The sequence below is a fragment of the Anser brachyrhynchus genome, assembly GCF_964034855.1.
Source record: "Anser brachyrhynchus genome assembly, chromosome: 5".
Lineage (NCBI taxonomy): Eukaryota > Metazoa > Chordata > Aves > Anseriformes > Anatidae > Anser > Anser brachyrhynchus.
In genome coordinates, this window is record NC_137699.1 from 25570890 (window position 1) to 25584935 (window position 14046).

At 37.6% G+C, this 14046-nt stretch overlaps 1 protein-coding gene across 9 annotated transcripts in view; it reads right to left on the minus strand.

Annotated features, from left to right (window-relative positions):
• MEIS2 (Meis homeobox 2) overlaps window positions 1-14046 on the minus strand; it is a 172279-nt gene that overhangs the window by 129360 nt on the left and 28873 nt on the right. Inside the window, exon 8 of one of the 9 annotated variants that reach the window (XM_080594152.1) lies at window positions 637-738. The exons of the other annotated variants lie outside the window; for them this stretch is intronic. Coding sequence (XP_080450278.1) covers window positions 637-738 — 102 coding nt within the window. The remainder of the gene's footprint in view (window positions 1-636; window positions 739-14046) is intronic. 9 annotated transcript variants of the gene reach the window in all.

The window sequence follows — 14046 nt, forward strand, 5'->3', positions numbered from 1 at the left end:
TGTTACACAGTTACAAACTGTGATGTATTTTAATGTCTTGTTGTTCCCCTTAGACAATATGCAGTTGAACACAACAGATTGTTTAGGAGACATCACTTAAACTGATGTCCACAGACACAGCAAGTGTCTGTGTACTGTTCACATTTAAAACCTCCCTTTTCAGGGTTATTTAGCTACTAAAAATGTGCCAGCTGAAATATTACATGCAAGTGTACTTTCATAGCAATTCTTCATTTAAAAAAAAAAAAAGTTGGGACTAGAAATATGTAACAGACATTTATTCCTGAGAGATACTAATTTAAAAGCTTTAGTTATTAGTAAGGACATTAGTTAGGCCACAAGTCCAAAACACACATTAGTCTACTGGAGGATTTATAACAAAAAATGAAGGATGGCTGAATAAAAAAAAAATAAAAATGTTTTGATAGAAAGTGTCAAAATGAACCATAAAAGCTTTTCCAGGTGACAAAACGTACACGAATGTGTATGTTACAGAAAATACAAATAAAGAGTACTGTCTTGATATGCATTCGCAAACACCTGAACAGCAGCAAAAAAAAAGATGCTTGCTGGGAATGCATAGTCAAAAAAAAAAAAAAAAAAACAAAAACTCCAAACTTGGCAAAACTTACATACCATGAGAGCTCCAACACCTATGCACACTAGGGTGGATAAACCCGCTGGGTGCTGCGGACATATATATGCACCTCCTCCTAAAGTGTTCATTTGGCTGGCAGTCTGGAAAATGCCAGAATGTGAAGGGTTACGTTGGAACACTGACAGTCTGCTTTCTTAGGTTTAAGCTAAACCCCATACTTTAAATGTAGAGTGCTTGTTAGGTATTTGGAAACATGCTATTTGGTGTTAACAACAAAGGCTTGATCCAGTGCTTGCTGAAGCTGGTGAATAATGTCCCAGCTGACAATTACATACTTTGGATCTGCCCACGTTTACTTTCGGTGAACATTTTTTTTCAGGGTTCTTGTCCTGCAAGAAGCCTGATAGGTAAAGTGTAAGCCAGGGGTGTCTCATCTGCAGTATGTACTGGATGCTTAAAAGTGGTTAATGGAATGGTCTGAAACACTCTGTCTTTTGAAATCAGTAGACATTTACAGATAATAAGAGCAAGCATTTAAGAGCCAAGCACCTACTCAGTCCCTGCTAGTTTCTTAGAATCTAGCTTCAGCCATGAGCGAAGATAAAGCTGAGAATACCCAAATGCCTCAAACTGAAAAGGAAGCACGTAGACGTGAAGATTTCAACTGGCTGGCAGAAAAAAATAAAGATCAATCTTTATGACATCAGAAAGGCTTACAAGCAACATATTTTCTCCTGTCTTAGAGTTTTACTTGATTGTTTCATGATGTCATGATAAAAAAAAAGCAAAGTAACAAGAAGGGAAGGCCATGGTCTTCTACTCTCTCCATACCCAGCCTGTCCCACAGGACAGTTTGGACCTGTTTTAAGTGATCAAAAGAAGTGACAGAGGAACAAAATTTTGTAGAAACACAGGGAAAAGCTTTTGACAAAAATTTCCAAGAAATGGATTTACAAAATAGAGAAGCAGAAAAACAACAAAACCACAGGACGCTGTCTTGTTATAACACCATTTGCGTAGAAATTCACGGCACAAAACTAAAAAAGCACAGACCCCCACTCTGAGAGCTGATGCCTTGCTTTTCTGTTCATAAGCCTAAAATTTCACTTCAGGTCTTTCACTGCAGCAGAAAATGTTGCCAGAGACAAATATGCTGTGCCTACAAAGTCTTCCTAGACTGGCCTGTGCTCCTGAACTTAGGGGAAGAACCTAACAGGCTGGGCTCCAGAGAACTGCCCTCACCCCACTCGCCCTCTGAGGAGATAGGATTGACTGTATGAAGGGATCCCCAAACAAAAAACATGGCAAATTACAAGACTTCTCTTCCAGATTCAGGTTCAGATGGGTAAAGCTGAGTTTCCCTCTGGACAGGCTGTTCACCCAGCCCATTAGAGAACTGACACATATGCCATAAGATCAAATCTAAGCCCCACCAGTCAAGCAGCAGTCTAGGCTAAATGTGCTGAGGCAGCACATTTCCAGATCTTGATCACACTAGGCAGGGGAGTCATTCTTCTCAGTGATAAAGTCACTGAATGCACTCTTGAGGAGATAAAAAATTAAGAACTGGCTGACTTTGCACCATTTGAGTGAGGTATTCACCGCTGACCCAGAACAAGGAACTGTCATGTTCTGACACCAGTTAGGAATCGCCATAGACGTGGTCATCTCTGACTCTTTACTGCAAGACTGTTCACAAAAACAGTTTCTCTGTTGGTTAGTGGCACCAAGCTGGAAACTACAGAGTTTAAAGGCATTATGTACTAGAATAAACTTCACAGAGTCTCCTTCTCCCCCTCCTCTTAAAAACTCTTTGAAATAATGAGGGCTAAAATAAAAAATAAAAATAAAAATAAAATTAAAAAAAAAGCAAATAAGATTTTGGCAATTAAGATTTGCATCAAAGACATTAACCCCCTTTTGCAATTCCTACCTGTGTTTTATTATGTCAGCATTTAAAACTTACCAGAGATTTATGCAGCAGCTAAGGACTGAGATGCTAATAGCATTGAAGCATTTTATATAACACAAGATATTCTATTCCCTTTTCTGTTACGGGCTCACAAAGAAGTGACCTTTGGAAAACTTTTAGGGATAAGGATTTTCAAGAGTACTTAAATGAGTAAGGAACATAACTTTCAATGAAAACTGCTTTAAAAGTAATACACAAAATTCCTTTTGATAACAATTGGTGGTGGTTCTTCAATAAGTGAATATTATAAATTATTGCTTTTAAGATAAACATGTCAATGCACTCTTGTGCTCATTTAAGCACTACATTTTTTTTTAAATTTGAGTATGGTTCTTGTGTTTACTATTTCATGTTCATCACAAAATGCATATCTTAAAGGGTTAAAATACCACAGAGCATGCTCTTTAAGTCCTTAAGTACTCCGTTAGAACTCAGTTTCTTGGACATAAGTACTTGTGACAAAATAGATGCTTAAAGACACCTCACTTCTTCTCTCTTTTGGCTAAAGAACAGTATTTTCATGTACATTACTAGGAGCAAAAGCAGATCTTAGTGCAGCAACTTCAGCAGAGGCGCCACACAGGCTTTTATATCTATGGCTGATCAAAATCCTGAAGTGTTAATAGTATTGTCATTCAGTCTTTATTCATATCTGATTCCTGGGGCATAAATGGAAATTTGTTCTGAGAGGTCATGTAAAAAACAGGATTTAGCCTTTCCTGTTTCTATTTCCAATGAACTCAATGACAAAACATTCTTTGGAACTCCCTCTTCACCTGCTGCATACTCTGTGGTGCTGCCGGTGTGGACAACATACAAAAAACTAGTCGGCTTTCCCAGGGATGAGGCAAAGAGCTCTGAGAGATCAGGACCCATGTGTACTGCCAGGCTCTGCAGTGAGGACACTTACATAAGCACTAGCCCTACATATTGACGCAGATAACTTCTCCCTGGCTTGCAGAGTAGAGGAGAGAATTATCACATGAAGTGCAGATCTGGGGCCATTTTTCTGAAATAAGAAATTCCAGCATCCATAATTCATTTATGAAGCATTAATGGGGCCTCTTTTTCAACCCTATTTATTTCTTACCAAATTGATTCATCTGGACAAAGAAAAGGAATGAGAAGCTAAGTCAAGAAGATGAGCAGGTCATCCTCTTGTCTTCAACCAGTGCTGTTTTCTGATACCCATGATTGCTTTTCCCATATGTGATAAGGTTCAGTAAATAACTCAAGCCTGGACCCTAGCTGTTGGGGCTTCACATATTGTACTTCCTTAGCAGCACCACCCCATCTATTACTGGGGAATTAGTTGACAATACTACTAGTTGTACCAAAAAAAAAATAAACTAATTGGTCCCTGAGGACAGCTAGGTGCTTTGGAAGTCTTAAAAAAAAATAAAAAAATTATCTCCCACAGTGATTTGCCAGCCTTCCTATACTCTATCCAGCACATTGGGACTTCTAAATTACATACCATAATTGACATCAAATATCTGTCCCATCAGTGAATATCTTTATTAGCATCAAAATCACTCACAACTAGTGTTCCTCAATGTTATTAAACAGAACTTGTTCTAGGTGTTGCCTTACTAATTAGTCAGGATGAGCCTGAGGAAGAAAATCTGGGTCATGTTAAATTAATTGGAATGAGCATGAAAATTAGCAGAGCAAACTGCATCAATTTTCTATAGAGAGCCTTTCTTCATGTTGAGAATAAAAATGGATATTATGAGGCATTAACCAAACTGCCTTCTGTGACTGCCAAGAGGTGTGTTACAGTAGCCCAAAAATATCATGCTCACAGATTTTCAGAAGTTAATGAGACATTTCCAGGAATGGTAAATACATGGTATTAAAATGGGTGTGCCTCTTATGGGAAAATGCCAAGTCATTTCATGTTTATTCAGGCATAACAAGCTCCTCAAAATGAGCATAATTTAAGAGGTGAATAGTGCAAAGAGGGCTAACATTCAACTAATTTTCCTTAAGAAAGAAAAGATTAAATTGAACAAAAAATGAATTAAGAGGTTTACAAATCAACAAGTCAACCATCAGATTGCAGCCTCTGCTCAGTATATTCTCATCAGCCCCTGCCATGAAGTTTTCAAAAAATGTCCCGAAGGCAGAGAACAAAGCGAGCAGAACTGATTACAGCCACACTCACCGCCTTGCTGTCTAAACTCTGTTTGGCTTCCTAATGAGCTCACTAAAAACCTAATTCATCTCCCATAACCCTTCTCAGCCCTCCTTGAAATTCACCATTATGGAAATTACAGATGAAACATTTACAGGCTGTGTTCAAATTACTGCTTCTTCAACAGGCAGGTCCCTGACCCTCACAATGAACACAATAGAGGTATGTCCGGCATGAAACCACTCAAGCCGCAGCCTATAGAATAAAGAGGCTCAGGAAGGTTAAGACTTTTTCTCATGGTGACAATGATTTCCGCATTAATGCTTTCAGTCCCATGAATATGGGAATTTTGTGGGTTTGACAGTATATCAAATACAAATTGTAATTCAGAAGGGGAGAAATGAGTTGTACTGATGACAAATAGCTGAAATAGGCTAATGTGAATTCCCAGCCTGTTCATGAGGAAACTCCCTCAGTTCCTCATTACATGGAGTCAAAATGATCCTCACGGCACCTAGCCTGTAACTGGAAGATTACTGAATTGATGGATCCTTAGTTTAAAATGCAGCTGTTTTATTCTGCTTTAGTAATTAATTCTTTTTCCAATACCATATTGATTAAGCGTAGACCCTGATAAAGTTCAAACTGAGAAGAATCTCTAGTGGCTTCCTTACTTGCTCAAGAGACTCAATGAAAACTTCCTACAATTCCACCTGCCTCCTCAGAGTGCTGATCCAATGAACAGAACAGTTTTTTTCTCATAAATTAGTTAGGCCATGTGGAGCTGTATTAGCTGATCATTGCTTTTGTCTCTCTACTTGCTGACTTGCTTTTCACTTTTGCTGTCCTTTGTGCTGTCACACACAAAGTCGGAGTGCAGCTGCCATTCTGAACCCAAAACCAAGGTAAAGAACAATTCGTACAAACTACATTTTTCCCCCCGCTTTATACAGCTGCAACTCCCTGAGCAGTGCTGCACTCAATAAGGCCTCCTGGGATCCAACTAGCAGCGAAATCCATGCTGAAGCATGCAGTCATTCTGTGGGACTAAAGGGTGTTGCGGGGGGAGTAACCTGTTTTCTTCAAGCTGCTCCACCTTTTGGGAAGCAATATTTGCTGCTTTGTTTTAGCAGCCACAGATACTTATATAATTTTTTTTTTTTAAGTTAAAAAAAAAAATCACATGCAGAAAGCACTACAGCCACTTGAGACAAGAAACCACCACTTCACTTACAACAAGTGGGATGTGGGTCCTTGTTGACCAACAGGCAGCCGGTGGCTGTCTGTGAATGACCACTGTAAACACAGCAGCACAGCACAACACTACAAGAAGAAGCAATTGCCAACATGTTGTTGCTGTTCAAAGAGTCACCTGTACTAGGAAATCAAAGCTTGTGAATGAAAATGAGCATGACAACAAAAAGTTTCTCAGATTAGAGCCAGGGCACAGGATTTTTCTTTTCTACAAAACTCAGAAGCACTGGGAATGTTTTCAGATGAATGTATTTTATTATTATTGTTTCTTCCTCAATCCACCCAAGCCCTCCTCCTCTCCTTTCCCACTGCCTGAAAAAGAAAAGGCTGGTACCTCCTGTGCCTGTATACTGCAATTTATAATTTGAACCTGCTTGTCTGAAAGGTAACGTGCTGCTTATATACTGGCTTCCAGAACACTGGTAACAAGTCATTGACAGAAGTAAATGATCTGAGGGAGTGGCAGGCACATCAGACATTAGCAATTCCTGTTCAGGTGACTTATTAGTTAATGGGACTACATAAAGGTTAAGGGTCTCATTCTGATCTCATACTGTCTGAGGTCCCTGACTTAACTTCTGCCTTCCCAGCAAGGTAAAAGCAAGTTGCCTATTTTCTGTTTTTTTCAGGACAATCTAAGTTTTGGCTCACCCGATCTGTATTTGAAGAGCTACGTAAGAAGGCGGGTGCGAGGGTGGCAGTGGGCAGCCTCTGCACGGTGGGCCAGGACAGATAACTGCATTCCCCACCTTCAGAGCATTCTTCCTTAGGGCGAAAGGTCACCCTTCACAGATGTCTCCAGCAGACACTTGGTTGTCAAAAGGTTGCATCATGTGATGCATGCAGTCACAGCTAACAATGCATTGTTCTCATTGAGATATGTAAACACGTTGCACTTCTAAATAATTTCCTTGTTAAGAGCAACTTGTTTTTTTTTCCCCCAGTTTTGTTCAATTATCAAAAACTGTAAGGAACACTGAGAAAAAACAGTCCGCCCCCCCGCCCTCACCAATTCACTGCTGAAGTATTCTATTTTCCTTTTCTGTCACATTACTCTGCACAAGAAGATGCTTCTGGTTTATTCCAGGGGAGGAAAAAAAAAAAGAAAAAAAGAAAGAGAAAGGAGAGAAATAAAAGTACCATATTCCAAAGTATATAACAGTAAAGCATATAGTCTGGAGGCAAAAAACGCAAGCATTTTGTGAAATGGAATATAGCAAGCAATTTGTCAGAAAAGTTGGGCAGCCAGAAAAATTTCATGATGAAAATCCTATTCAGTTTAATATATCCTATTCTAATTTCTTCCATTTAAAAGTAACAAACAAACATGCACACTGTGTGGACAAGTGCAAAAAGAAAAATGATGTGTGTTCATACGTTTATTACAAATTCAGGTTTGCCTGGTGCAGAAAGTTTATTTCTCCAGGAACACTTCAAAAAATAGGTCCTAGTTGCTATAGTAGCTCAGCTTTTTAATTTCTAGTGCCTCCAGATGAATAATATAACAAAGATTCCTTCCTTGTTGAGGACAGTTACTATAAAGCAGCTTGAAGCTATCACACACAATACAAAACAATTTCTTTCTAGAATGGATTCAAACAAGCTTATCAGGATTGTTATCTAGTTATAAATTATATATTTAACAGTAAAGTAAGACAGACATGGCTGGAATGTTACACATGGGGAAACACAGCTACAGATATTCCAAATTACTCAATCTAATCGTAAGCAGTAGAATCTTAAGGGCACTGGGAATTTCTAGAAGAATTAAGCATTTTTTGTTGTAAAAAGCTCAATTAAATACCCTCAGAAACTGAGCTGAGGTTCTTTCAGAACTGTCTGCAATGTATAGTCCTTCCAAATGCTTCCTGCTTGCCTTTCCAGGCATCATTTTTCTGCTTATTCCTTTAACCACTGAACCTCTGGAAAGCACACTTTCAAAAATGCCCTTCAGTACTTTCATACCTCTTATTTCACACAGTTGGCCATCTTGAATTAATGGGAGTCAATGAAGACACATGCTCTTAAAAATGACTGCAGCTTCGTTGGTCTAATCTACAAACTTTAAAGACCTTAGTTTTATGAGCTTTCCTCGGGGTAGGTATTTCAATGTTCTGAAAACAGGGTTATGGACTGTTAAGTTAAGCACATGTTCTGCATCAACATTTTAGTTTCAGCAGGTTATTTGGTGCCAAGTTTGCCAGTTAGTATCATCAATCCCAAAATATGTGCATATTTGTTTTAACAGGTGTTTTGAGAACAGCACAGGACAGGAGAAAAGCACTGTTAATATCTTTGTTTAGTATCTACTCTTAATTCTAAGAACTCCCTTACCCTTCCCCCCAAAATATTAAAAAAATTCACCTAAGGTATTTAAGATGCAAAGAAATGTAACTGAAAAGCAGTGCAAATTAATACTGCTGTTATTTGACTGTTCTTATGATTTGTCTGCTCATTTCTATCATACATTTGAGCAACCTGGTCTAGTGGAAGGTGCTCCTGCCCATGGAAGGGGGGTTGAAACTGGATGATTTTTAAGGTTCCTTCCAACACAAACCCTTCTGTGATTCTGGGATTTCTAATATGACAATCGCAGATCTGGGTTTAGATATGCTGTGACCCACCTACTCAAAGAACACCACCTTTTACTGCACAAGTAGCGTTAACTGTAGAAAAGTAAGGCTGAGGCAAAGCCAAATAAAAAAAAACTTTTGATAATGAAATATAATCAGGGACTTTCACATAGTCTGTTCTTCTGAAGACCATTTGTTAGCATTAGCATTTGCATTAGAAGATATATTGGGAAAAGAAAGAAAAGCAATCTAAAAACAAAATAGGCTTACCCACATCAGTCATTCCACAGAACCAAAATAATAGTTTGCTCTTAAAAATTAATAGTAGTGAAACATAACAATAAGATGTATACACACGCACACACACTGTCACATTTGTGGGTCAGTAGAGATCATGCATCACGATTTTCACAAAATCCACACGCACATACACACACTTCTTGCAGGTGTTATCTCAGACTTGGTCTGCTGAGAAGTGAAGTGAATCCCCACAGCGACGTTTGAAGGTTTAAAAGCTCAGTTTTTTGTTTCTAAATGCCTATGAAAACATTGCCTGTGCTCAGAGGCCTTTTAAAACAAAACCAAAGCTTTTAAAGCTTCAAAAGCGGTCATGGGAATTTGCTCATCAGGAGGGAATCCTAAATGAAGGCCAAGATTCAGTGGATTCCCCTGGACGTGACAAAAGCCATAGCCTGTCTGCAGACCTACTGTTTCTCATAGCAGATGAAGGCTGATTCAAGCAAAATTTGACAAATCTTTGTCCATGCCCCAGATTTTACAAAATTCACTTTTTAAAAGATTTAATCCTCCCCAGCTATGTCCTACTATTTTCTCTACCATACCATACAAACAAATAAAACAAAAAACACAACAACAAAACCCCACACCTTTATGGAAACTTAATGTAACTAATAGAGAGATCCCCTCCTCCCTCACCAAAGTCATCAACTTAAAGAAAAAAGAAAACAACAACAAAGCTAAGGTTAGAACTACTATTGTTATAACCTCAAATACATATAAGACAGGAAGGAAACCAAATGACAGTTGCTTTTTAATATGTGAGAGATGATTTACAGAGGAAATATTCTAATGCTATGTTAAAGGCCTAAATGAGTTTGAAAAATCTTTTTTTTTTTTTTTGAGATGTCAATATTTCATATCCATAGCAGTCTTAAAAAAGGTACTAGGTATGAAATTGTTTAAGGGACTACTATAAAAAGGCAGAAAAAGTAACATATGAGTAGAACAAAGCTTCTGAGTCAGGTATTTAAACCATAAAAGCTTGGTAGAAATGAAAAGTCTTTCTTCTGAATGTGAGAGATACAGCTTGTATTCAGCATTAAGGTGAAGCACACAAGCAAAAATCGACAGTTTTGCCTGAATTTAACCACAGCATTCCTGCCCAAAGTGTAGCTGACATTCTCCCTTCTCTTTTGGAGGAGATCATCTCATTTTGCCATACAAGTTACACTCCGCTTCCATTAAATACAACAGCCAATGCAAGAGTAGTTAATGAACATTGAGAAGGCAAAGGAGCAGAGGGCATTGTGTGTTTTTTGTGTTCAGAAGCAATATCCTTCTCAAATGATCTAAAATAAAATGTAGCATGTTATCACAGACAGCTGTTTGCCAGAAGACCAGAACAGAAAACTGATACATGGATCTTCCACTGGACATCTGGACACGCATGGGTCTACCCCGCTCCTTACAGCCACAGCTCAAACTAGGAGCCTTACATCCAAGAGCACCACAGAGGCAAGCAAAATAAAAATATAAAATAAAAAAAAAATTAAAAAGCCAGGTCCAAACGAGTTGTTCTCGGGTTTGTCTCAGCTGGAGGGTGCTCTCTGCATAGCTTACAAATTATGCACTAGACAAGTTCTCAGTCTCAAGAACAACTGAACCTTACAAGGAAATTCTCTAAGGAAGCATGCAAAATGTTTATATGTGAATAAACAAGGAAAAAAATATGTATATATATATACACACATCCCTGGTAAGAACATAAGTATCTCTTCTGAGCTCATGTAAGGTAGTCAGAGAAAATAACATGAAATACAAACTCAAATCTATATTCTCTGATTATATGAAGACAAATTATATAGAGATAAGATTATTTTTTTTTTCTGCACAGGCACACGAAGATTGAATCAATTCTGCTTTCAAATATACAGACTGCACTCCCATCAACTCCCACTGAAGTCAGAATTTGACCTACTGTGTACTTTACATTCACATCAGTGAAGTTGGTAAGAATGCAGAAAATTGCTTTAGAAACATATAAAATTCATTACTAGTTCTAAAATAAAAGGACAGCTTATTTCTTTTAAACAAACCAGATTGATAGCCATTTGGAAGAGCTTAAAGGAGGGTTAATTGGCATACAGTAAACCTGAATTCTGACAGTGTGGACTTCGAGCTAAAATGAAATTCTCTTTGGTGGTCCTAGGACTGTAGGATTAGTTTACAAGAAAGCAGAGAGGGGTTTGAAACCAAACTCTGAATGTCACTGATGAATTACCAGATTAGAAAGGTCTGACTATGAAACATGTAACTGCCCAAATTCAGAATCAGAAGAGAAAACAAACCAAAAACGGGGCAAATCTGCAGCTGAGCCTGAGTTATAGATTAATAGAATGAATGAATAATTAAAAAAAAAAGAAAGAAAAAAGAAGAAAAGCAATAAAGCCCTTCTTTCATAAGAATCTTGCTCATAGACAGAACTTTATGGCAAAGTATGGTCAAAGCTGCAAATAAGAATAATAAGATCTAGCTCAGGAAAATAATTAAGACAACCAATTCACAACTAAACAAAAGTGTATCATCTATAATTGCAGATATGCATGGCAGAAAATTTTTATCAGCTACATCTAACTCAAGGTCACTAAAGGAAGTTTGTGAACTTAGGGAAATTCAGATATGGTCCCTTAATCACACTGAAAGAAAGCAATAAAATAATCAAAACAAAAAAATACTCAATATGAAGATAATCTTTGTTTTTTTGTTTGTTTTGTTTTTAATGGAAAACTGCATTATTGCTTCTCTCTTGAACTGAAGTATAAGTGCTGCAGTCATCTTTGTACATGAAAAGGTACCAAGTTGTAAAGTCAGCTGAGATGCTAGCACAGATCGGCTTATTTGTTTCTGTAAAACGAAAGATGGCTAAATGCATTAAGCATTTTGGTAATTTCTAAATCAAAAAATAAACAAGTAATACTTTAAACTTAAGGGAATCTACTATTTTAGGCAAAATGGGTAAAGCACTGTTGAAGAAAAGCAAGACTATTAAGAAGCATTAGACTTAATTAATGCTTTGTTTTATCTGGAAAAATATGTCTAAATTTAACACACACACACACACCAAAAAAAAAATTAACCAGGAACCTTTTCTTACTCAAACACACTTTCACATAGTAACAGATGTTTTGCACAGAAGAAATTAAGCGTCTGAATACACAAAATGAATCTTAAGTGTATGGACTCAGAAGCACGTGAAATTTAATCAAAGTCTAATAAGTTAGAACAAACAAAACTTACTAGCTTTCTCTTTAAGGAAAACATTTGTAGTTTAGGAATGGAATGAAAAAGCCTATAGAAAACATAATTAGGAACTTTTTCTGTAAGTAATTTTTGAGAAGGAACTCCCAGTATTCACATGTATTAAGTAACCGAAATGCTTACAGAGCACAGGATTCCAAGAGTGTCTTTCAGCTGGATTTGTATGGATTTTGTATTTTCACATTTGTATGAACTACCTGCTTCCTAGTAAGTGTTATTTCACCACTGAAGCACAAATCCTGCAAAGGCTGAGATGGTCAATATTAACTCTACTGCGAGCCTCTTTATTTTCAATATGAGGACTTGCAGTACATGAAGTTAAGCAATGTGTAAGTCCTTGCCAGACTGAGGTCCTACTTTGGTTGTTGTAGGCACTTCTAAAAATGGAAGGTATATGCCGATGTTTGACTAAAATTATTTGCCATCTCCAAAATGCTAATTCCTTCATTTAAACCGTTAACAAGTGACAAGTCATAGTCTGTACTTCAGTTTAACTCTGAGAAATAGAAATAAAAATAAAAGGTAGTAACAAAGAAATGATAAAAAGCTTGTAGCCTTTTGACTGTAGAGAAGGCACAGGGCTTTAATAATTTTCTCAAGGCAGTGAACTGACAGTAGAAACTACACTCATTAAGTTTTCCATGTTCTGTGAACTATTTTTCATTTTAAACAGCTTTCTTTACAATCTGATAGCATAAAAATAAGAAAAGTAATTGTTTTGCCCTGAAATAAAAAAATATTTGCCTCCCTTTTTATGTTTAGCAAGAAATTGTCTGATATGAAGCATTTGGAAGACTGAAAGAATGCTTGGGCATGAGGTCGATGCACAGCATACCTAGATGTTTTAAACAATTGAATTATTTACCCAGCTGGCTAGGAATTCATGAATACCACGTGATGTAATCAGGTCAAAACAATTATTATTGTATCAGGGAAACACTCGGGAGCACTGCTTCAGCACCAGGACCTCAATGCATTAGATACCGCATGAATAAAGGAGAAGGACAATCCCTCTCTTTTTTTTTTTTCTCCTGTTTTACTGGCAGAAGCCCAATGTAGCTCCATTGATTTCAGATGTATTAGCAAGAAAGGGCCTGATCCAAAGCTCACTGAAGTCAACCAAAATCTTTCTGTTGATTTAACAGGCTTTGGATTAGTCCCTAAATAAGAACAGATTTGGACTCAGCTAAAGGATTTCACTTAAGCCCTATGCTTGTTCAAGCATCTAGTAGGAGCTAAGAGAACACTGCAGTCCTACTGAGTAGGAGTCTGTGTTCATCTTGAACTGTCCCCTTTAACAGATGTATAGGGTCAGGAGTTCCACGAAATGGAGAGCCGTCAGTAAGTGGTAAATCTGAGGTGGGAGGAATTAGGAAGGAAGCTCCAAGCTGAAAAACTCTGATTTGTGCTATTTAAGCAATGTTCCATCCTCTTTAGGCAGGAGTGTAAAATTAGACAGGGAATTCATGCGAATTTTTGAATTTTACGCTCGTAAATAATTTAAAAGCTTAGCACTAAGTCCTGCAATAAAATTCTATGCTTGTATTTGCTATATTCACTTCTGCTGAACTCTCTGCCAGTGGGGTCTGCCTTAAATCTAGGTATGACCAACTCACAGCTGCGTATCAAGAAGCCCAAGGAAAGTTTAAACAAATGTAATTGCTTAAACAAGTGTAGCCACAATAAGCTGGTGGGCATAATGCAAGATTATAAGGAGAAGAGTCCTCTTTACTTACTTAAGAATTAAATGCAGGGATTGCTAAAAATGTCATGGTACAAATCACATCTTAATAGAGAATTTGCTGAATTCCCCTTACTCACTCTCTTGGCTACACCACCAGTCCTTGTCAGTTACAGCAAGTGCTCTGTTTGTACAAGATAGCAGAAGACCCCAAACATAGCCCATGAATGAGGAATGTATAGTACCAAGAGTATACACAGGTAACCATCCATA